The sequence below is a fragment of the Leptodactylus fuscus genome, chromosome 5 (genome assembly GCF_031893055.1).
Source record: "Leptodactylus fuscus isolate aLepFus1 chromosome 5, aLepFus1.hap2, whole genome shotgun sequence".
Lineage (NCBI taxonomy): Eukaryota > Metazoa > Chordata > Amphibia > Anura > Leptodactylidae > Leptodactylus > Leptodactylus fuscus.
Genome location: NC_134269.1, coordinates 94,215,472 through 94,241,414, shown reverse-complemented (window position 1 = coordinate 94,241,414; position 25,943 = coordinate 94,215,472). Strand labels below are relative to the sequence as shown.

Genomic DNA, 25,943 nt, shown 5'->3' with positions numbered 1-25,943 from the left:
GCTTATGCGCGTAACACATTGAAATCGATAGGTTACAAAGCCTCCCATTGATTTCAATGTGTAGTGCGCGTAAGCCAGCACCCATTGAAATCAATGGTATGTGTTTTGAAGCGCCGCGCCCTGACACATGTATAGGTGAGAACGGAGCCCTAAGAGTTCTCTCTTAGTGCCTACCATAAGTCTTCTCTTAAAGAGGACCTTTCACCACTTTTGGGCACATGCAGTGTTATATACTGCTGGAAAGCTGACAGTGCGCTGAATTCAGCGCACTGTCGGCTTTCCCGATCTGTGCCCGGTGTAAAGAGCTTACGGTGCCGGTACTGTAGTGCTCTATGGTCAGAAGGGCGTTTCTGACCATTAGCCAGAGACGTCCTTCTGCCTCGCGGCGCCTATCACGCTGTACTGTGGAGCGGGGAGGAACGCCCCCTCCCTCTGCTCACACAGCTCGTCCATAGACGAGTATTATCACGAGCGGGAGGGGGGAGTTCCTCCCCGCTCCACAGCACAGCGTGATTGGCGCTGCGAGGCAGAAGGACGTCTCTGGCTAATGGTCAGAAACGCCCTTCTGACCATAGAGCACTACGGTACCGGCACCGTAAGCTCTTTACACCGGGCACGGATCGGGAAAGCCGACAGTGCGCTGAATTCAGCGCACTGTCAGCTTTCCAGCAGTATATAACACTGCATGTGCCCAAAAGTGGTGAAAGGTCCTCTTTAAACACTTTGTGAACGCACTTAGAACCAGTATCCTGGCTGTCTAGAAGTCTCCTATCCAACCTACACAAACATTTTGGGTCCACATCCAGAAGATAAAGGACCTCACAGCCATATAAGGGTCAATTACTTATATTTGCTGATACTGGCGCTGATGGTGTCACATGTGTGCCTTTATTGTTACTTTTCAACTATTTGTATTTCTTTTTTGATGAAGAATTTATAAAAAAAAAAAAAAAAAAAGTGTGACAAAGTGAAAGATGGCAAGATGTCACTCACACAATGAGGGGGTGGAACTGAGCAGCAGGGGCAATTATCTACAGCAGAGAGACCCCCTTTCATCTAATTTGCAGAAGAATAACATTGAAATTCAGGAAAATTGAGCTGCAATGCAGCATAAGAAAGACATGTTTGTTAACTGTAGAATCAGCCTTACAATGTGCTGACGTTAGTCTGATACCGATTTTCCTGCTGACAGACTCCCTTTGCTGTTTGTTTGAGAGACACATATTCTGTCTTACCTGTGCAGCAGCCTCTGTGAGACCACACAGGGCCTTGGAGGCTACACCTACACAATCTCCAAATGCTGGTAAAGCTCCTGTTTTTGCATTCTGAGAGATACCAGCCATGGATTCTCCAAGGACCTATAGTAAAATCCAGCAACAATGAAAGTCTTAATATAGTTTGAAAATCCTAATACGTGTAAAAACATCAATTATCAGTACAGAGATTTCTGTAATGACCTTTTCATATCCAGGCATGGGTAGATCAAAGAAAGTTATGATGGGTCAGATTTACAAACTAAGCTACGCTGTTTCCAGAACTCACACAAAAGTGAATTAGCATTATGGAAACAGCTTAGCACAGTCAGCTTCTGTGTTTCCGTAATTTGTGATATGCATAGCCACGCTGTTTCATTAAGGCGGGAATAAATGAGGCTGCATGGGATTTGGGCATACCTCCCAACCGATTCAGCAGGAGAGTCCTGGATTCCGGGCCCTGTGCCGCTGCCCCAGTCAGTGGGAGGTATGTCCCAACTTCAATTCATCTGGGTCCTTTCTAGTCACAGATGAGTTAAATAAAGCGGTAAACCAGTAGTTTCACCACTCTGCTCTGTGCGCTTCAGCCCTGGGAGCTGTAGGCGCAATGTGATGACATTACTCACATCGTGCCCTTAAGACTCCGAGAGAACAGACCTCAGATAAAGCAGCAGGGAAGTGAAGAGAGGTGAGTATCAGTGTCTTTTAAGTTTCTTTGTTACCAGCAGGAAGAACTTAAACTAGGGGGGGGGTTACGCATTTATGTGGAACACATTAGAAATAATTTACATTTTTACCTTAGAATTCTCCATAACACTTTCAATGCAATCAAAATAAGACAGGTCACTGACAGGCTCATTGGGATTCTCAAGCATTCCTTTCACAGTCTGAAAGAAAGAATGAGAATAAAATACAGCATAAATGCAAGGATATATCAAGGAGTTTACTATGAATGTGAGGACAGAGATGTCAAGACTGGCTGCCATGTTTGTGTACATGAAAAAGAACACTATTTCTTGCCATTATAGGAATTAAAATTCTGCATTATTTAGTACTAAGCTCCTCTATGGGCTCAATCTATAGATTGCATTTCTCCCGAAGCAGGAAAGAACATAACAGCTCCCATACTGGCTCTAACTGACCATCTGTAACATAAAAACGGCACAAGGATAATACAGAAGACCTATACCACTACTGATGCGAATAAAGTACCTGCATTGTCATAGAAAGTTCATAATTAGCTTCTGCAAAAAAGGCATTCAACTCCGATAAGATATTACAGAGTTTCTTATATTCACTTGTGCTATTGAGTTATGCAAGGTTTGCTGAAATGACAGACCATTTAAAGAAAAATTCAAAAGATCAATAGTTAAGAGTATTGCTTCAAAAAAAATAAAAGAACAGACCTGCCTTACAACCTACATTTGGAGAATACAAACATATTCAGCAGCTTACAAAGGCATCAACCCAAGCTTATTTATTGACCAAGCTACTTAAGAGCATGGCCAGACAGTGCAATAACCACAGAGAATTACGTAGGTGGGGCTTCTAATGTATGCAGTTGCCACAGCCATGCCCTAAATGGTTAGATAATGGAACTTCTAAACTTGCAATCCTACTAATTCTACTAATCATACTAATATTATAAATGTGACAGTTTGTAGGTTTGGATGTTTGTGGATTTGGGTGTTTGTTCCTCAATCAGGCAAAAACGGCTGAACGGATTTGCAGGAAATTTGCCACATACATAGATAGGAACCCCGATTAAAACATAGGCTACTTTTTATCCCAGTAAAAGACGTCACTACACGACCGCAGTAAAGGAATTTAGGTACACACAACACTAAAGGACCTGTGATGACATCATCACAGGTCCTTCAGCCATTCTAGGATAGGATCATGCTAGGCAGTGGGTGGAGTTACACACTATTTTGTGGGCGGAGCTATATAGGATGAAGCTGGACAGTGTGAAAGCTGAAGAAAATGGAGTCTCATGGAAGATCAGGAGAATACAGAACATGCAGGCTGTGTGTGGGAAAGAGGAGTATATCAGGTGTAGAGTTTCAGTGAGTACGACGGGGAATGTGTTGTTCTGCTTCTGATGGGGGAGAACTTTGGAACATTTCAGCAACATCCGTTCAGACCTTTGTAACACAGAAGCTGATCAGTCACATAACAAAAACCCCTGTAATCACAATTGCCCGATGTAGCAGAGGTACATTGCGCTGTAGCACACCTGTAGGCTCTCCATATGCAAACATGTACATACAGCTGGGTATCCTACACATATGCAGCGATGTAGCAGAGCCAAGACGCAGGAGCAGGCTGATCGAACTTTTGGCACATTTCAGCAACATCCATTCAGCCCTTTGTAACACAGAAGCTGCTCACACACTGACATAAGAACACCCCTCTAATCCAAATGGCCAGATGTAGCAGAGTTTAAGCCACGCTGTAGCACAGCTGAGTACGCTCTCCATATGCAGAGATGTACATACAACTGAGTATGCTGCGCATATGCTGCGATGTAGCAGAGCAGAGACGTGGGAGCAGGCGGATCATCCACAGCAGCAATTGGCTAAATATAAGCGGCTCAGCGCTAACACCAACCCGCAGACGAAGTCGCGGGCAGATGCTAGTTTTCTAATATAATTTAGACTTCTGCTTTAAACTGTTGATCACTGGGTGTGTTGGTACCAACTAGTACACATGTGGAGTTGTAATAAGGACTACTAAATACTATATTTACCTACCTCTTTACATTATAATTAATCTTATAGCTTCCCATTCAGGATTCTGGGAAAGCTGGCTAACATACCAGATAATATAGTATCAGGGTTTGTTGAATGCTAAATATACCTAAATAAAATCGTTGCTTGCTCTCAAAATCATGCCAAAGATTGCTTGATTTGCTTTTCAGAGTTCTGTGAAATTCAACTAAATAAATCCAAATCCTTGCCATTTTATTGTGTCATATAATATCAGATGTGCTTTTCGGGGTCCCAGGAAAGCTGTGTAGCATACCAGCTAATGCTGTACTATAGCCTGCTAAGTACTAAATATACCTAAGTAAATCCTTCATCTTGCTGTATAAATGAATGTATTTTTCAGGGTCCCATGAAAGCTTGGTATCAAGCCAGTTAATACTATAATACCAGTTAATGCTATAATACAGACTGCTGTAGTATCAAAATTTACCTATAAAAACCATTTCATAAGTTATGACATAGTTAGCTAGCTTTGTCTTTCAGGAATCTGGAAAAACTGAGTGATTTGCACAAAGATGACAAAAGCCACACAAATATAATCCTCTTTTCTTCCTGGTATAATTCATGCTCTTGAGCTGCACTGTCTCCATTACACTCAATGGCACTCCATTACATTATTAGACTGATTGGGAACTAAGTCTTATCCTCTCTTCAACATCCTTTGATGTCCTTCAAGTGCTTTTGTAACTGTCTCCAGCCGGTAATGGCACAGCACAGAAGCTGGAAGCACTGCTCAGAGGTGCAGTTTAGCAGTTGGTCCTGTAGACATAGCTAGAGATGAACTATATCATGCAGAGTTTTGTTTTTATTCTTGGTATTCAGGATTTATTTTACCTTCAAAGAGGAATGTTGTAGAAAAGGGAAAACAGAAAATAGGTCATGGTTTCTGCCATACGTTGGCACAGACTTGAAAAAATGGTGTGAATAAGGATTTGAATGCATCTATTCCTCTGAATGATCCCTTATGCATAATTCAATACCATTTTCACTTATTTACAGATTTGTTTAATGCATATTTGTTCTAAAAAAATTCTAACTTCTGAACAGTAAACAAAAACAAAAAAAAGTGCTTGCTAACTTCATACTTTCAATGTGCAATCTATTCCCACGCAGAATAGAACATACGATTGGTACTTTTGGCACTTGCTTTGATGTGAAATAGGGGTCATATAAACATACTAGTACACTAGGTGGTATATCAATTGCTTAAATCACAAAACAGACCTCCAGTTCACGCAGAGCATTGTCACATTCTTTCTGCCCTGGTGCTTGTTGAGTGCAAATGGTGATCAGCTGGTTTATGCTCTCTGTCACGGCCCTGGAATCATACAAAGCAGATTCAGTATTAAGACTTTGTACATGCAGGTTCTCCTGTCTAAAGTTGTGCAGAAGAAAGGTAAAGTTCAGTGTATAATTTATGCTATAGATACAAAAAAGTAAAAAAAAAAAAAAAAAAAAAAAAAAAAAAAAAAAAAGAAGAGGACAGAGAGGGAATGATAAAGAAGAAATTCAACAGGATGGCATAAGGATGAACAAAAAGCAAGGTGAATGCTAAGATTACAATAGAAAGACAATTGACAATAAGAGAAAGGAGTATCTGAACAGTGACAAAGTTACGACACAGTGATGGTAACTTCAGCCTCCCACCTTGCAGCAGCTGCTAGAAGATTTTTGGCACTTGGTGCTCCAGAATCTACAGAAAGAGACTTTGCAGCGAGCAGCAGTTTGCTAGAAGCCATAGAGATGGTTTTGAGGTTTCCTATAACTTGCATCTGGTCATCTTTATTCTGTAAAAAGTTTACAACACTAGGTGAGGTATGTTCTGAACCCACAACAGCAGCGCATACACAAAGGTGTGTAGAGGATTTGGTCCCTTCTGACACTCTTCTTCCCACAGTTTCCAAACAAATTCTCATGTTGGACATACAGGTCTTGGTATCCGATTCTTACATCAATAATGTTTGGAGTCTGATCTCATTGTGAACTGATCATGCATTATTCAACACGAAGGTCTTATCCATTTACAAATCTAACTATGGTTCCAGGTCAAAACATTAAAGGAACAAAATCACAAATTATATGTGTGTGTATATATATATATATATATATATATATATATATATATATATATATATATATATATATATATATATGTGTATATATATATATCTGAAAAAGCAAAATTCAAATTAATTTAGATACAACTTCCTCTAAAGAGGAACAAAAATAGAAAACAAAATTCTAAAAAAACCTGGATATTAACTTTTACTGTAATAAGTTACTTTTTTTTTTTTTTTTTTTAAAGACTGGGAAAGGCCTCTGCAGAAAAGTATTGCAACAATACTTACTTGGCATAATGTAATACATTGCTAAGATATGTGCTGCTCTATTACTAACTGAAATCTACTACAGGATTTAGAGAAATTGCACACAGAGTTAAATGCAAGGCGCCTTCTTTCCACCATAAGATTGCCCGCCTGTGTCTATGGGTTACTTTCTGTTAACAAGTGAGACAAACTATGTCATGAGTAAGGAACATAATACAAGGCGGTCTGAAGCTAGTACGTTTTTGTAGTATACAATTTCTACATTCGTGTTGAAATATATATTTTTTATTATTTAGAAATGAATGCATTACCACTAAAAGGGGCTTTATTAGAGTTAAGTATAGTTGACCGATCATAGGAGTAACGTCAATAATATAAGCTACTTGAAGAGTCAGTAGTGCCAGGGTGAGTGCTGGTTCTCCTTCATAGTCTATTGATATCACGTTGATTTGTCACATGGCCTGTTTGCAGCTCAGTCCCATTTGTATGAATGTGTTTCAGCTGCAACACAAGCACAGCCCCATTGCAACGTATGGCATGGTGTTTGGTACTCAGTGATAAGACTGCTGCGCTTACCCAAATGCTGCCGTCTCTTCAAACACATGATTTGTGGGGGTCACGGCTTTCGAACCAACACCAATCAGATATTGCTGACTTACGCTGTAAGGGTAGGTCATCAATATTTAACTCCGCAACAACCACCTCTTCAAAATTTTAGGTATTCATAAAAATTCCGAATTTGTAGTCCCCATAACTATGGTGGGAAGAAGGAATTTCCTTTGCATTTCATAATCCCTTTCAAATTATACAACACAAAACCACAAGAACAAGCTTGATGTGTATGACAATCTGACCTGTGTCTGTCCAGCCATTTCAATTCCAGCATCCAAGAATTCGTCAAAATCTTCACTAAATTTACCAGAAGCAGCTGCCAACTCTCCACTTTGCCCCCGGGAAGCATGGACCACCTCTCCAGCTGACTGGTTCAGATCCTCTGCTGCCTGGTTTAATCCACTCTGTGCCTCTTGGAAAGACTTAGTGCTTGGAGGAAGCTAAATAGACAGTTCAGAGATGTCATTGCCATTGTAAAGAACAACAAGAGACTGTAATGTAATGTGTAATTGAATAGTAGTAAACAGGAGCTGTCATGAAGAAAAGGCTCTTCTCCACACAGTACTAGCTTTACAGCATTCCTAGGGTTGTAAAGTGAACAGAGGGCATCAGCCAAGAAGCTAGGTCTCTGCTTTACCTGTAGCTCTGTACTTCTGGAAATGTTCACAGTAGTGCAGAAGTGAAAAATGTACTAATTTCTGACAATATAATTTTACCATGGAATTTTACCAAACACTATGAAATGCACATAAAAATAAAATATAAATATTAATAATAGTAATAATAATAATAATAACAATAATATCTACAATACAAGAAAACACTATATTGGAGGCACATGCTCACCGAATCCACAAGGAGCTTCTTGCTGGACTCTCCAATGCTCTTAAGAGCCATGTCTACATCCTTCTGCCCCGGAAGGCAATTCACACAGTTATTCAGTGAATGAGACACAGCTTTAGCCACCTTCAAAAACAAGAGATTAACTGGTGTCAGAGTATGAAAAGTAATTTCCCATTGACAAAGGGATTGGTACATCCATTTTGTCAGTTTAGTAGAATTGATATTTTAGGCTCATTTTACATGGTGTGTAAGGACGAGGATGTTGTGATGGATTTCAATCACCTTTGAAACATTAGATTATACTAACCAATTTAATTACCGTATTTTTCGGACTATAAGACGCACTTTTTTTCCTCCCAATATGGGAGGAAAATGTGTGTGCGTCTTATAGTCCGAATGCAGCGTGTGCAGCGTCTGTGTCCTGTCTATGAGGAGCAGCACGGAGAGCAGCACGGTGCCTGCCTGCTCTGCCCCTCCTTCCCTGTCTGTGTCGCGTGTTTGCAGGAGCGAGATATGAGAGGCAGGGAAGTAAGGGCGGGCCAGACGGGTGAAGGAAGCCTGGTTTCAAGCTTGCCGAGAAAACGACGCCTCCTTCTCCCGTCTGGCCCGCCCCTCCTTCACTGCCTCTCAGATCTGGCTCCGGCAATGAAACCACACAGACAGGGAAGGAGGGGCGGGCCAAACGGGAGGAGGAGGCGTGGTTTTCTCGGCAAGCTTGAAACCACGCCTCCTTCACCCATCTGGCCCGCCCCTACTTCCCTGCCTGTGTGGCATCATTGCAGAAGCAAGATCTGAGAGGCAGTGAAGGAGGGACGAGCCAGACAGGTGAAAGAGGCGTGTTTTCAAGTTTGCTTAGAAAACCACACCTCCTTCACCCGTCTGGCCCGCCCCTTTTTCTCTTCTTACATAGCTTCACTGCAGGGTGTCTCTTTCCATCCATGGATGAGATTAGATAGAATAGATAGACAGACAGATAGACAGACAGATAGATAGGAGATAGATAGATAGATAGATAGATAGATAGATAGATAGATAGATAGGATAGATTAGATAGATAGATATGTTCAAATCACCCCCATATCCCTACAATACATATAAAACAAAAACATTACTGTGAAACACATACACATTTGGTATCCCTGTGTCCGAAAGCCCCCGGTTCTATTTACATTGGTGAAATATTATATTATTAGGTTATTAAATATTTCACCAATTTTTTTTCCTTAATTTTTTTTTCCCCTCTTTTCCTCCTCTAAAACCTTAGTGCGTCTTATAGTCCGAAAAATACGGTACAGTCTTTAATGAGAAAAAAAATGTTCCTGTGTCTACAGTAGCCCCCTTGGTGTTCTTTTGATCCTATCTCAGACTGCCCACTACCAGGAAGAGGGCTGGAAGGCTACTAGGGCAGCCGGAGGATCCAGGTTAGATGTGGTAGCAACAAAGGGATGGCACAACAGAGGCTCAATGATTATCCAGAATTGTCATTTTATGGGAAAAGAACTATTTACTAATATAGACAGCCTATATGACAGACATAACTTCCAAAATCAGATCTACTAAACAAACGTTTGGCTTCTGTGGTGATCCAAGTTCTACCCATAGTGCTGGCCACCCATTGCTTTAGTACATGACCACCAATCATTAGAGCTAGCAAAACAAGAATTATGTAAGTAGAAAATTTTCTACTGTAACAGTTAAGACAAGGTGTATAAGGGAATATGTAGGAGAGAAAACTGTTAACTGCTTAATCTGCAATGTTTTCTGTTTGTCTCCAGTATAATCATAGGTACTGTATACATTTGATGGAAACCATGGATTATTATATATATATATATATATATATATATATATATATATATATACACACACACACATACATATATATACACATACACACTATATAATTTGTATGAGTGTTACTTGCTAGCCGGGTTGAATATCTGACCTGAGCCAACCTTTGCTGGACCTCTGCATCCCCAGGAGCTACTAAAGCTTGCTTTGCTTCCTGGATGAGCTTGGCTGACCCATCCATTACATCTCTGGCTGAATCCAACATGTCATTTGCAGCCTGTGGATCAGTAGTTGAAGCTGCAACCCCTCGAGCTGCTTGTGCCAAGGTTTTCAGGGCCTGTGCAGTTTCCCTTGCAGCAACACCTAAACAGGAAATCACATGAAATAATTATGTCAGATGATAGAAATAATTATGTTCATGCAAAAATCAAGTATTGTCACAACTTTGCTCCGAGTCATAAAGTAGCCTTGGAAAGGGGGAAAAAAAAAAAAAAAGAATTAGTTATGGTGTACATTTAAAACACACAGAAGTTATTAGTGGTGAACCACAAGGATCTCGCACATGTGCAGCTAGTCAAGCTCCCAGACCATGCACAGAAGCTGTCAGCTCAGCAGAAAGTTGTCTCACCCCGTCCGTGCTCCAGGCACATGGGTGAGGAGTATGAAAACAGGCCCAGGCTTCACTGGGCAGGATAAAATGTGTGAGATGTATCGGAAACTGCTTATGTAACGTTAGACCATCCTTAGAAAGCCTGTCCTGCTGCGAAAGGCGTCAATGAAACGCCAATAAAGCTTACTATTCAATGCGGCAGACATGCCCGATGGGTCATACAGCATTACCATACAAAATAATGACAGGGCACCACGTTGCGAACTGCTGCATTTTACAGTACCTGCAAAGTGCATGGGATTTTGTCTAATCCTATCCACACATTGCTGAAAAAAATTCAAAGCAGAAAAGCTGCATTTTCAAAATGCAACATGTCAGGTGCAAAAAAGTCAGTAGAGAAAAACTTTGCAGACTCTCTGTGAAAAATGTAGCAGAGAGTTTATGCCGCAGTTTTTTCCGCAGCTTTTTTTTGCTGTGCTTCACTATGTGGGGCCTTAGCCTAAAATTTTCATTTAAAAAAAATAAATAAATAAAAAATATTGCTCTATTTTTGGCAAAAGTATGCCTATAAAACAGTTTAGGAGGACTATGGCAAAATAGTTAGGGTTTAGGTTCATCATTAGAGATGACGAGTAGTATTTGATCGAGTAGGCATTCGGTATACGGTATTAGAAATACTTGTACTCGATCGAGTACCACTCGCTATTCAAATGGAAAAGTTCGATGCAGAACCAGCATTGATTGGCCGAATGCTATACAGTCGGCCAATCAACGCTGGTTCTTCTCCTACCTTTAGAAGTCTTCTCCGTGCAGCTTCCCCGTGGCGTCTTCCGGCTCTGAATTCACTCTGCCAGGCATCGGGCCTGGGCAGAGCCGACTGCGCATGCCCGCTTGTAGTGCAGGCATGCGCAGTCGGCTCTGCCCAGGCCCGATGCCTGGCAGAGTGAATTCAGAGCCGGAAGATGCCGTGGGGGACGCTGCACGGAGAAGACTTCTCAGAGGATCCAGCCCGACCCTCACTCGTGGACTTGGTAACTATAATTTGATCGAATGTTGCCTACCCCTGAAACGAGCATTTTCCCCCCCATAGACTATAATAGGGTTCGATATTCGATTCCAGTTGTCGAACATTGAGGGGCTACTCGAAACGAATATCGAACATTTTACTGTTCGCTCATCTCTATTCATCATGAAATCCATGCAGCAGGTTCCCTTTTAATGGCGCAGATAGCTGTACATAAAACTCTAGAGCGGACAGCAAAACAGACAGATCAGAAACAGAATATTCTAGCACTGAGGAAAAATTATGGAAAAATAGACTTTTTAACTTGTATATAAGATTAAAAAGTCTGCACTAACCAACCAATCTGATGGTACCTAATCCAGGCCCATACACTTTATATGACAGCTATTCTTACTAACCTCCAAAACACTTCAATGTTCAATACTGCTAAGTGTGCATGTGTCCTGAATGGGGAGATAGGGAGTAAACTATAGGGCACCTTTGCAGCTCATCCTTACAATAGGTACTCAATATCAGATAAGTGGTGTCCCACACCTGGCACATCTGCTGACCATTAGCTTTGAGAAGGCAGCAGCACTCTTTACAGCTTGACATCAGTTTCATCCGTCCTATGGCCGGTTTATAACTCTGACAGGGCCCCCCAGAGCAGACTTGCTTGGGGGACACATGGCACCCCCGAGTTTTTATAAAATAACTTGGGTAAACTTTAACTTCCAGAATGCAATGTGGAGGCTAATTTACATCTGAATAAAAGCGGGCCCATTCAAAAACTACTGAGGCGATTTACATACAAAAGGTATGTGAGGAATAGCCTTTCTAAAGGCTATGCAAGTAGGTGCTTAGTTAAAAATTACTTTTCCCAATGATAGAGTCCCTTTAAATACATAAGGGACAGTACAGCACAGTAACATGGAAAATTAAAAATAGAATACTCAAAAACTTTAAAAAATATGTTTAACATAAAAACTTGGTAATAAAATAAGTCATTTTCAGGTTAAACATTCTCTTTAAAAAGATCGTTTAGAAGAAAGAGGTCAGAGAAGAGGAGACAAATTTGCCAGAGAATAGTATTCTGCAGCTTATATTGTAGCAGATGAACATCAAGCTGTAAAAGATTCAACTAAACCCAAATACAAAAGTGTTTTAGCATTTTAGCACAGAATATTTACAGTTCTATAAAAAAAAATAATACATATATACACACACACATACATATATTTATTACATATAATTGAGAAGGTGTACATATCTTTTTCCAAGAGGAAAGTAACAACACGCCTTTTTATGATAAAGTATACTCTGATAAGTCAGCGATAGCAGTGCTGGCTGAACACCAGAAGGCAGATTACAGAGATCCCATTGTTCAGAAAGGCACTGAATTACATTGTGTTCTTATGGTGTGTGAGGACATAAGATCTGCATTTTATAAGTACACAGACCATAGAAATAATGGTGTTTAAAACCAGATATGATCCTGAAAGATGGAAGGTGATCACGAGGTCATACTGCTATTACATAACATCAGGTTATTCAGTATACATCATACTATACATTTTCAGTGTAAACACAGATTACGCTATTATGGGTAATGTGTATGAATCACACATTTATGGGTAAGTTACAAAGGATCGATGCACATATATTGTCCAGAACCTCTGCATACTTAACCCAGCTTTCCTACTTGTTACTCTGTGCTTATCTAAGCCATTTCTTCTCACTCCCATTTTGGACTAAGATCAGAAAACAGTTCTGCCAGATAATGCATTATTACACTTTCAGCCGGGTCTATGGCTTGAAGATACACTGGTGCCATTCTGTCTCACCAGTATCTGCATATTACTTCAATAGTATTTTACAGTCATTTACGTTCATCCGCCTGGGTCCTATTTCTACAAGGAGAACAGTAATTTATCAGGCATAGTTTTCTCCAATGCATGCAGTTACATCATATAAGCCAGATGACTAATGTACTCGTTTCTCAACAGATGATTTAAGTCACTTGGAAAGAATAAGTGAATATAGCAAAAAAAAAAAATAGATCAACTGTTAGTGAGGCCTCCTAAGGGATAGTGGAGGAAAAATGTCTCTCTGTATTCATAGATGAGTGATTGGGAAATACAAATAAACTATTTAAAGGGAACCTGTCAGGAAATTCAAGCTACCTACACCATGAGCATTATGAAATCCCAACAGGCTGTTTCAATCAATTCTACAGCATTGAAGAGGTAGAAGTTTCTCCTGGGCAGCTCCATGCCCGCTTTTCTATGCCCAACTTGATTAAAGGGATCATATCATTAAAACACAATTTTTTTGCGACAAACACGTAGGAATAGCTTTAAGAAAGGCTATTCTTCTCCTACCCTCAGATGTCTTCTCCACGTCGCTGTTTGCTAGAAATCCCGGTTTTCGTCAGTGTGCAAATGAGTTCTCTCACAGCACTGAGGGCGGGCCCCAGCACTCAAACAGCACTGGGAGCGTCCTCAATGCTGCGAGAGAACACTCCAGCACTGCCTCCATCTTCTTCTGGAACGTCCTCTTCCAGCGCAGGCTTACAGACTTCTAGGCCTCGGGCAGAGCCGACTGGGCATGCCCGCTTACACAGTAAGTAAGCGACCATTCTCTTGTGGCCTGCGGGCATGCACAGTCGGCTCTGCCCGACGCCTAGAAGTTTGACCCCCAACGCCGGAAGACAACGTGTGAAGAGGCTGTTCCAGAAGATAGAGGTGGCGCTAGAGAGTTCTCTCGCAGGATTGGGGATGCTCCCAGTGCTGTTTGAGTCCTGGGGCCCGCCCCCAGTGCTGTGAGAGAACTCATTTGCATACAGACGAAAACCGGGATTTCTACCAAACGGTGCCCTGGAGAAGACATCTGAAGGTAGGAGAAGAATAGCCTTTCTTAAGGCTATTCCAACGTGTTATTCACAAAAAATTGCATTTTAATGATAATAGCTTTAATAGCTCGCGCCTTATTTTTGGAAAGGGAGATTTGACAATAAATCCAAAATGGGCAGAGGGCAAATGGAGGGGAGCTTCCATGTGTACACTTTCCATGTGCCCAACTAATATTCCCAATTGTAACTATAGACCGTGCTCATGCCACTTTCAAAATGGTAGGAGTGAAGTAGACAAATCCAAGAAAAGGGGCAAAAAGATTCACTAAAATCTCACCAGTCCCTAACTAGATTTCAGCTTCTGCTGCATGGACTGCAATATTGGCCAACATTATTATTAATAATCTATTATTATTATTATTATTATATTGCTGTAGTAAGCAAAGGCTACCAAAATAAATAAGAATATATATCATCAAATGCAAGGGTTAATAACAAAACTTCAATAAACTAAATGTAAATTCCCCTCTGCCTCTTAATCTGTTCTATCCATCTTTATTATGTAATGCCAAAGCTTAGAACTGTTCTTTGCCTTAAATGGACACTAAATGTGACTGATTCTATGAGGTGAGTGAAGATCCTTGAAAGAAGTTGCCAAATATGTACTACTAAATACTATTCCTCAGATCTGGGGACACATATTGCGCACATTCAGCAACGTGTGTAGATGAGGTCCACACATATCGGAATAGGAAAGTGTACAAAGAATGCACAAGATTTTGCCCTAAAACTAAATGTTTGGGCCCCAACCTATTTCACAAGTCACTATTGGCATCAATGCTCAGAAGAAATGACCTTTATAAACCAGTTACTTGGCTGCAGATTCATCTGCATCTGTAAGTTTTATATGAAATTGAAGGAATAAATAATACAGTTATTGCTCCAACTCTCAAACTGCACTCATACTGAAATTCTACATGTTGTGTAATATAGACAATACAGTCGCACAGCGTTGGGTCAAATACTGTAAACTCAAAGAGAATTAAGAGGACTGAAAGAACAAAACTGTATTGATGACTAAACTGAACCAGTGCCGCACCTCCCATGAGGCGACCTGAAGCGAGCGCTTCAGGCGGCACTATGCCAGGGCCTCAGGGAGGGCGGCATTTTTGCTTCCCTAAGCCAGTCCAGGACAAGCTGTCCTGGACTGGCTTATCACCGAGCGGTGGTTTGGGGAGGCCACTGGAGCAGCGCTGCTCCAGCAGCCTCCCCTCACGCTCAGGCAGAGAGCAGGCAGTCTCCGGGCCTACTCTCTGCCGGCGAACGGCGCCAAGCCCCGCCCCTTCACTCGGCCACGCCCCCGACCCGCCCGGCCACGTCCCCCGCTCCGCCCCCTCCTCGGGGGGGGGGGGGGGCGGCTTTCTGCAGTTAGCCTTATACTGCATTGCATTAATGATCAGACTCCCTGGGGTTCAAAACCCTTAGGGGTTCTAATAAATGCAAAAAATAAAAAATAAAAAAGTTATATATATTTTTTTTTTAAATATAAAGTATTAAAAATTCAAATCACTCCCCTTTCCCTAGAACACATATAAAAGTACTTAAATACTGTGAAACACATACACATTAGGTATCCCCGTGTCTGAAAACGCCCACTCTACAAATCTATAAAAATATTTTTCCTATACGGAAACGCCATAGCGGGAAAAAAAGTCAAAACTGCCAAACCCACATCCAACATTTTCTATCAACAAACTTTAGCTAGTGTTTCACAAGTTAAATAAAAAACTGATCCGATTTTTTTTAGCAAAAAACTGATGCAAATAGATGCACATCTGTTAACAGATCAGTCTTTTTGATGCCTGAATTGACATCAGTTTGAATCAGTTTTTTGATTAAAATAATGGATCCGTTTAACTGATCAGTTAAACTGACATGAAAAACGTGATGTGAAAGCACCCTTAGAGGGTAAAGAGATCCTGGGGCCCTTCTACTACAGGGGAGAGATTGTGAAAGACTGCACCCCAAATAAAAATATGATGTGAATCACATAGTGTATCTGCTAAGGGAAATCTTGGCGTTCAAGGAAACAGAGGGGAAAAAAAGAAGTCTATTAAACTTGCAATTTAATCAGGTCTGCTTGCAAAGCATTATACTGAATGACAAAAATTAGTCAGAAGAAGGTTAAAACAATGCAATTACTATAAAGACAACTATTTTCATTTTAACTGAAAAGACCTGCTTTTAAATGAGAAATCTAAATATGGGATATAAAGTATATTAGACCATCACACTTTGAAAATACAGGATATAAAAGTAATATCTGATAGCACTAGAAGTAAACATAGAAATACACCATTTTCCTATATTTTACTGGAATAAAACAAATCTATAGACATTTTGGAGAGAAAAAAAAAATCTATACTTATTGTATTATTTCACAATGTTGTACCTTGGCTCGGAGCTTCACATCTTACAAAAGGCTATATTTAATTTAATCTAGAAAGCCAAGCATCACTAGAGATCGGATAAGGGTGGGGAGGGGAGCTTAGTGTTTCCCCATCTTCTCCAACACTACTTGGAGTTCAGGCCCTTCAAACAGCTCATATTCACCCAGGAACTCCCATGTTTTGAACAAGATCTTCACTACTAACAAATAGTAGTGAAGAAATTGATTTGGTTATGACCCCGCATTATGCAGTAAAGACTTCTGGGAAAGTCGGGCATGATGTTCAGGGTGCTTGCTATAGAGGGCAGCATAACAGAGGCACTGTCTCCCTGTTTACATCTTGGGAGACAGATTTGCATATTCTTCCCATGTTCCCCTGCAGTGGAGCAACTATGGCTGTATAAGTCTCCACACACCTGAAACGGTGGTCTCTCCCTAAGGAGTGACATTATTCCCATAATCTGGTCTCTCAGCCTCTCACTTCTACCAAATCAGTTCTCTCTAGGCTGCGCTGATGAAGTCCAACCAGACAGAAACGGTGGCATCCGTAGCTGAGAAATTGATTTGGTTATAACCCTGCATTATGCAGTAAAGACTTCTGGGAAAGTCGGCATGATGTTCAGGGTGCTTCCCATAGAGGGCAGCATAACAGAGGCACTGTCTCCCTGTTTACATCTTGGGAGACAGATTTGCATACTCTTCCCATACTAACAGATAGTCCACTTTGTTACCATCCTCCTTGGGGGGCAGAGGGTCTCTCTCCCCACCTTGTTCAAAAAGATATGTTGCACGGGGACCTTAATAAAGGTCTTGTTCTCAACTATTTACCAACTCCTCTCCTCCTCAGAGGGCTCCAACCTGCCTCTCATAGATTTATGGACAAATGAGAAGAAGCTGTAAGTAAGACCTATTTCTCCTGAGCAATAGCAGGTAATCTGGAATTGGCCTCTAAGTAATCTATGCACATTACATATAGAGAAACTATTTTTTTCTTCAAAATGTTAGTATAAAGATATCTATACCTGTGTAATGTTCATTCCCCTGAGCTGCACATGTCAACAGCTGAGCCATAGAGGAGCCAACGGTCTTGGATGTACTGCCAAGGTCTTGGGCACATTTCTCCAACTGCAAAGTCATAAAGAGAAAGGGAGAGTTTTTATGTGCAGTCTAACTTATATCTGTCATAAGTAAACTTAATCTCTTTTTCAATTATTTGATTTGTCTTAGATAATAACACAAAGAATTTATAATACTGTTGCTAAGGCTGGCAATACACTTTAGACTGCTTTCAGACGGAGTAACTCTCCGCTCATTCTGACACGTAATCAGAGTGAACGCAGTAAAATAGAATCCCATTGACTTCAATGGGTTCGGTCTTACACGCGCTACCCATTGAACTCAATGGGAGGCTTTTTTACCTATAGCTTTCAATGTGATACGCGCGTATACGAGGGTTACTCCGTCTGAAATCAGCCTTAGATGGCTGCCAGATGAATGCACATTCGTCAGACAACTGTTCTCCTGATCACCTATACTTAAACCTGCATGGTTTTTCATCGGTGAGAAGGTAATAGAGTTGTTGCTAGTGAAAATATCTTTCTGTGAGAATAAAAGGACAGGGCAGGTTGAATTGAATTTACCCACCAATCCTTTTCCCAAACACCAGCTATCATGAAAATGTCGCAACAGACCCATACACACCCGATAGTCAGAAGGGCTGGCTGTAATGCACCTAATGTGTGAAGCTCCTTATTTTAGGGGGGAGTCATAGGTCTAATAATACTACTAAACATATTACTATGTATTGCTAATACAAGAGCTAGGTTTTCTAGCAGGACACTATAGTAAACGGGACATCTGCCTACAGTACATATAGCAAAAAGCAGTTGTCACTGTGAGGACCTGGCCACTCCACGGGTCACTATGCAGCACTCCATTTTCCCTGAAGCAGAGTCTATGACTGGCTGTATCATCATGGTGATAACAGCCAGCAGGAAAATGCTGACATCACTGCAAAAATGGTTAATTTCATGAGGCATGCAGTTTACAGTGATGCTTGAAGGGAATTTTCCTAGGAAACTTTACAACATGTAGAACATAACCATGTTTTTCAGATGAGGTTATTCCGCCGTGTTTTTTCCTTTATGAATAATGGGACTAAACAGCCACAAAACCAGTTATTTTATAATTGGCAGCGTGCTATATAAACGGTGAGGCTCTGCAATTTATTACTTACCATCTAGATTTAGAGCAATTCAATGCTACAAACTGCAAATGTGAACAGAGTGCTACGATGACAGCTTTAGCTATACATCATATGCAGGTCAAGGATAATCATAGCCAGGATCATTACTCATTACTGTTAATACCAAGTACAAATCAAATGCAGTAGAACAGCATTACTTAATACGACTATCACTTACTAATGTTCTCTGCATTAGATTTTTATGTTATCGTATTAGAAACAAGCTTCCGGCATTATCGTCTAAGGAAAATTGCCAAACACTTTTATATAAATTTCAGTACACCTGGATACCGAAGAGACACAACGTAATGGATCGCTTATTCTGTAAGCAGAGAAAATCCAGTAAATTTACAAGGTTCTTAATTACCGTCTCCCCAGGAAGGGGCTTCAGTTGCCGATCTGTAGCTGCTATCTTTGCATCTTGCAATTCATTCTTAAGAGTTTGGACGGAATTCAGGGCAGAATCAATCTCCATAGGGCCACAAGCTTCATGAGCCTAGGTAACAAAAAGTTGACTCATTATCCTTCATCATAAACAGTATGGCAATATGGGCACATAAACCTAAGTAACTCACCTTCTGTGTTGCTGTACGCAGCTCGGCCAAGCTAGTAGCAAGGTTCTTGGCACACTGACCTAGCTGCATGGCAGCTGCTTGATCTGTCACAGTGGGTACAGCAGCTTTGGCAGAAGCAACCATCTTACTTCCAGGCTGTATTTAAAAAAAGGATCATTATTCACATTATTCATAATTTCTACATTTTATATATTATTGCAAACATGACTTCAAGAAGCAACTCCATTAGTCATTTCAACCAAATGCATTATGGGAACTTATTGCAGATAACGGGGATTTTCAGTGTGAAAATGCTAAAACAAGGGTTTCGATGTCTCACCCCCTTCCTGCACCTGAAAGAACATCTAATTATCATTCATTATCACTCTTTACTGTGTCTTAATAGCCAACATGGAAGTGGTTGCATTGGCCAATAAGCAGAGTCAAGACTATTGTGCTTTGTAAATATGCATCGCTGCATCTCCACGGCCTCAAGTGGCATTTTCCCAAGAGTGCACAGCCAAGCACATATCCATTTATATGGGGAAAATGATACATACTTGTGAGCTATACCAATCACCCCATATACATTGGTGTATGCCAAAACCTTTATAGGGCTTACAATGGCTCTACAAACATGTAAAAATTCAGACTGATGTGACATTTCAATACAGTCCATTGCTATTACTATCAAAAATCAAATGAATTCAAAAGAAAAGCTAAATGTCCATTAAAGTAAAATCCAATAGTCAGAGCACATATATGCCATCTCTGAGAGCATAACGTACCACCCATCAGAACATATGTTATAAATCAACTGGGCCTCCTTACTAATCTCAAAACCGCACTGTTGTACTTGGACAAGTAGTACAACACCGTGTCGCAGTCACAACAATAAAGAAAAGCACACTGCAACATGTAGTAGCACCCAGAGGGAAAGGAGACATATTCAGGTTTTACTGATATATTTGAAGCCAAAACCAGGAGTGGATTGAAAAATAGGGAAATACCATAGGCCCTTTATGAGCCACACTGGACATGAAAAACTACATTAACAAAACACCAGAACTTATGTCCTTAACCTTAGAGTCATTAGGCCAAAGAAAAGGAAAGGTCTCTCACCTGTAGGAAGTTCTGGCTGGAGACAATGAGAGCTAGCTGTGCACTCAAATCATCAGCTTGTGCTTGACTGCCTCTTACCCCTTGTACCAACTGAGGGATATGGTCGGCCACAGCCTGCAGATAATAAGTTTAAATACCTTATTAGAATGGAGTGCATATCAATATCCACATCCCACACAACGTATTTCTCACAGTCACAGTATTACATATTATACAATGGGTAACAATCATTAAAACTGCTGTAAAGTGAATCCAATAGACTTGGCCCACAGCATCTAATCATATAGATGGGTCCCTGCAAAAATTCACTGCTTTCCATGAGCTGCTCCTTATTTTTCCTCTGCACCTGTTTGATAATCTTCCCCCATTCTCGCTCCATCTGTTCTAGTACACTTGGAAACAGACGCGAAAGCTAAAACATTACATCTTCATTTTAGTTCCAAAAGATTACTTGTTAAATGTTTTATTCCAATCTATAAAAACATAAAGCAGAAATGTCTATATATAGCTATTTAATATTAAAGTGGTTGAACAGAAATTGAAGAAGCAGAAGAAAAAAACAAAAACAAAAAAACCAAAAACAACTATCTATGGGTAAGCTTGCTATTGCAGCCCAGCTTCATGGGAATTGATAAGGTTGAGCTGCAGCCTTTTAGTACTGGAACGTTCCTTGTTGTTAAAATAGACATACTATATAGAATCTCAGTTTACAGATCATTTAAAGGGTTTTTCCCACCTCGGTGACTTATCACCTAGCTTTCAGAATAGTGGGGGCGTTTTTCTCTACAGTTTGATGGAGCAGTGTTTGGAATGGTACATCCACCTTAAATACATATCAGTGGGATTACCATATTAAATGAAGGGAGAATCGAAAATTTGAGAGAAACACCCTTGGAACTCCAACTTGACAACCTAGGCAAAATATTGTATGGCTAGCTGGACAAAAAGTCCCAAATCCTATCCTATGTCAGGAGTTTGAAATCCTATGTAGAAGATGACAATAAATACAGTACAATGCAAAAGCTTTTGGAGGATGTGAGAAAAAATGATGTAATGTAAGAATGTTTTCAAAAATAGAAGTGCTGATAGTTATTAAAGGCAAAGTGAATTAACAAAAGTGAAATCTAAATCCCATTAATATTTGATGTGACCAACTTTTTAAGGAAGAGTCCTTGAACTGATGTGATCCCCCACAGAAACCTGATGTCAACATCATAGAGTCTGTCTAAGATTACATGAATCCCAGAAAGATTTGCGCAAGACTACATCCACAGAAGATCTATGCTTAGGTCTCAGATGTTTGGAACAACTTCTCTGCTGACTTCCTTCATGAATAGTTTGAAAGTGTACCTAGAAAAATTGAAGCTGTTTTGAGGGAAAAGGGAGGTCACACCAAATATTGATTTGATTTAGATTTCTCTTTTGCCAATTCACCAAGCATAGCTTATTTACCGCAGTAACTGAACTGCATTAAAACAGAAGTACAATGGCTTCCCAGTTACCTTGCAGCTCTGGACCAGCTGCTGATGAGCCGACATGTTCTTGTTGGAGACCGAGGCATTCTGTGAAGCAGCAATGGTCTGCGTAGCTGCGGCAGCGGCCTGTTTTGCTGCAGCCTGCAAAAATAAAGCAGATAAGTAATGACACCCAAACGACTACAACAAAGGAGCAGTCAAAAGGAAGAATGAATGATTTTATAGTAAAAGTCACTGCAATTATATAAAAAGGAAATTACTCAGTCATTAATATATTTTTGTTTATTTCATGTTCCATGGTGTAAGGCAAGCACAGTGTCTGTGGGAGAAGTTACCTTCTGTTACAAAGCTGAAGTCAAAGATGTTGTGACTCAATAATGCCTTGATTTTAAGATGGGAGTATAACATTACCATAACTGCTTTAGGAAATGATTTGCGGTGGAACAAGAGCTTTTCTTATTACTTGCATAAAACCTCTATTATTGTTCAAGTAACATTCAAGTATCAATTCCCCAGGATATTGCATTCTGTAAATGTAATGTTATTGCTTCACATATTTAGTATCTGAATAAAATCTAATAGAAATTTGGAAGGTTAAAAATCAGATCTCAAGTCTCCGCTTATATAACACTGATCTTCAAGCTGCCATGGTGTCCTGATTTAGAGACCAGAAATATGTTGCACTGTGTAGTAGATTACTGCCTCTATAGAGCTATACCATGTCATGGAATCAGAAAATGGGAAATTTAAGAAATAATTGACACTATTTTTGTAGTTCGTAGTTTTGTAGCAATTTTCAAAAGTGACAAAACTTGGAAAAGTTTAGCGGGAGTGGTTTCTATCTGTCCAACAAACATAACATATTTTTCGCAAAATAAGACACAACTGATGATAAGAAGCACCCTGCTTTTAGAGGAGGAAAATAGGGAAAAAAAATTTTGAACCGAAAGGTTCAATATTTTTAACCAATTCTTGGACGACCTCTTTAAGAATAATGTCCCACAGTGTACACAGTATAAAGTCCCACAATTACCCCTTTACACAGTATAATGCCCCATAGTGACCCCTTCACACACTCTAATGCTATATAGTAAGCCCTACACATAGTACAGTGTCCCCTGATGAACTTTCCAAACACTACAATGCCCTAAAGTGGCACATACAGGTTTTTTTTAATGATTTTTTGGGGGGTTTGTAGCCCCAGAGAATAATCAGCAAGGTCCAGGGAAGATGATGAAACATAATAAGCTGTTTAAATGACGTCAGAGCCCCTGCTTGGTAGAATATATAAAGAAAAATAGCAGAAAAAGATCCACAGCAGATATACTGTCAATTATAGCTATGGAAATGCTGGCCGTTTCCATATAGGTATACCGTAATTAAAGCACAAAGTTCACTAAGGAAAACTCTGTGGTCTTTCTGTGAAAAGCGCTGCAGGAAAAATGCACTGTGTTTCCGCTGCAGTTTTCCCCGCAGTTCTTTTTGGCTGCAGCTCGCTATGTGGGCCCTTAGCCTAAAGCTTTTTTGTTTCCTTTTAGCAATGTGTGATAATTTATGTTATCTACTGTTAAATTTTATTTCTATGTAACCAGAAGGCCAAAGCCATTTACCTCAAGTCTATTAACAATCTTCTTCTTGATGGCGTTCTGGGCTGCAGCATTGGTAGCCACCCTCAAACCCTCTGCTGCTTCTCTAAGCCGCTGCTGCTGATCTTCATTCTCAGGGTTGGCAGCAGCTCCCTGGGAGTAATATGGACTTCATTAGGTCAAGTCACAGCAATATACAGTATAGCATTAAGATCTCTGCCCTATATTTGGCACATATACCAGAAGTGATCCTAGAGTAGGTTTAATGTATCCATAGAGCTCTGTTCACCTGACAGGAATCAAAAGTGTGTTCTTAGGGTAAATAAATAAATAAATAAATAAATAAATAAATAAATAAATATTAAATAATACTGTATTATTTCTGCTTCAATACTGTGTGTTCTTAGAGTAAATAAATAAAATAAATATTAAATACTGTAGAGCATGCATTTATTTTATCTACAGTTCAATTTTCATCTTAAGTCACTGGGTGATGTATGCCACTGTATACTAATGAAGTATACATCATGTTAGAAATAGATCCTACAATAGGTTCTACCACCATGTGCACAGAGCCCAATCCCTGCAATGATCATGGTCCACTTATCTACTTACCTTTGCGGCCTCCACCATACGAGCAGTAGAATCAGCTAAAAGCTTGGCAGCAGCCAACAGTTTCTTGGAGTTGTCCATATCCAACTCTGCCTCAGCATCAGATCTCATAGCGTTGACAAGATCAGATGTTGCCTGAGCCAACACCCGTGCTTGTCTCACCATTTCTCCTGCAAATATACACACATTATGATGATATAACTATATACTTGCTCTATGAAGTATTTACTTTTGAGTTCTCAAATCAGCACTGGGAAATTCAACAAAATGTAAGGAAATTGAATTAAACAAATATCATATTAAATAACATTTATTTATTACAAGGATACAGAAATGCACATTCTAGTACAGTTGTACATGATCACCAGTCACTACAATGGACTCCTGTCATGTACTCACACTGCAAAATTACAAGTCATCTGCTTCACGAGACCACTAACCTGCATCACCCATGGAGCTGAATATACTCTCTGTGACTGACATGATTGTGTCTGTTGCTTGGTCATAACGTCCAATGGGTTCCCCACGGCTGGCAAATTGGCGGACATGTTGCAAGAGGTCATTAAGGGCTTGACTGACCACACTGGCTGCAGCACTGACTTGCTTTAATAGTTCGACATCTTCTGTGGCCGATTGGCAGGCTCGCACACAATTCTCCACAGAACGATCCACGAGTTTCCCAGCTTCAATTAGTTGTTCTTGACATACTGGTGAACTAATAGTAGGACTGACCACCTACAGCAGAGACCAATGATCAGATCTGACAGCAAACCATTACATTGTAATTTCACACTTCTAAAGCAATAAATCATGGCTTACACCAAAAGACATGTAGATACATTTGCTTCATTGTATATGTAAGAATCTATAATGGATAGTAAGTGCCACTTTTATCCACTTTGCTGCACCGTGAATGTTATTACCTTTCAAATGGGATGTTAAAGAGAACCTTTTACATCTCCACTATGTTCTTAGCATCTGTGAATAGGGGAGAGACACTTCACCGATTCCAGCGCAATTGGATTTTTCTCTCTAGCCCCACCATTCGAAAAAACAAGCACAGTGGTGATGTTGCCTGATGTTCGATGCAAGCTCTGTAATGTCAGAAGGGCCGTGTCAGGCAGTGCATGTGATTCAGAGCTCCAATCAGAGGCAGCCAGTGTCAGAGCTCAGAATCACACCCTTGCCTCTTCCTGTCGGAAACCGCAAACCTCACAGTACAGAGTCTAAATAACACATCAAGCACCAAAACAAACAGCACTGATTTCTAGGGAATGGTGAGGGCTAGAGAAAATATTCTATCTGTTCCAGAACCAGTGGGTCAGCAGCTATAAATTTACTTGTAATGTACTTGTAATATATATGTAAGCCTGTACAAAGTACCTCTGGCAGGTTATTGCAATAAATTGAAAAAGCTAGTAAGAATATTAGAGATTCATTTTTGACAATATTTAAACAGAGAGAAAGGACTGCTCCTATTTGGCATGAATTTCAATCCTACAAAATACAGAAGATCGCTCACAAAACATTCTGCTTTCATTAAGCCCCCAAAGATTTTCATGTAAATAAAGAATTGCCTTGGCGTTCCTTTAATAATCTAAGAGACCGGCTGGCTCACCTTTGCACATGCCACTAGCTGGGAGGTAGAAAGCGCACACTGAGTAGCAGCTGCAATCACTCTGTTCTGTAATACGGTGTCTTCAGTTACTTGGGCCACATTTTTAGCCTTCAGGACCAACATTGCAGCTGCATTGGCTACAGCTTTTGCCAAACTCATTAGCACATCCTATAATACAGAAAACATAAGAGGTGTAGAGAGGAGACGGTTATGAGGAACAGATC

General features: G+C 40.3%; 1 protein-coding gene across 3 annotated transcripts in view; it reads right to left on the bottom strand.

Annotated features, from left to right (window-relative positions):
- Positions 1-25,943, bottom strand: part of TLN2 (talin 2) — a 169,446-nt gene that overhangs the window by 59,783 nt on the left and 83,720 nt on the right. For all 3 annotated transcript variants that reach the window (XM_075273793.1, XM_075273794.1, XM_075273795.1), the window contains exons 19-34: positions 25,720-25,887; positions 24,542-24,836; positions 24,105-24,271; positions 23,514-23,642; positions 21,931-22,044; positions 20,429-20,542; positions 19,328-19,462; positions 19,120-19,248; positions 17,530-17,632; positions 9,749-9,957; positions 7,807-7,926; positions 7,203-7,400; positions 5,669-5,808; positions 5,246-5,339; positions 2,051-2,140; positions 1,236-1,358 (exon numbers count right to left, since the gene is read on the bottom strand). In XM_075273793.1, the coding sequence (XP_075129894.1) occupies positions 1,236-1,358; positions 2,051-2,140; positions 5,246-5,339; positions 5,669-5,808; positions 7,203-7,400; positions 7,807-7,926; positions 9,749-9,957; positions 17,530-17,632; positions 19,120-19,248; positions 19,328-19,462; positions 20,429-20,542; positions 21,931-22,044; positions 23,514-23,642; positions 24,105-24,271; positions 24,542-24,836; positions 25,720-25,887 (2,328 nt within the window). The remainder of the gene's footprint in view (positions 1-1,235; positions 1,359-2,050; positions 2,141-5,245; positions 5,340-5,668; positions 5,809-7,202; positions 7,401-7,806; positions 7,927-9,748; positions 9,958-17,529; positions 17,633-19,119; positions 19,249-19,327; positions 19,463-20,428; positions 20,543-21,930; positions 22,045-23,513; positions 23,643-24,104; positions 24,272-24,541; positions 24,837-25,719; positions 25,888-25,943) is intronic.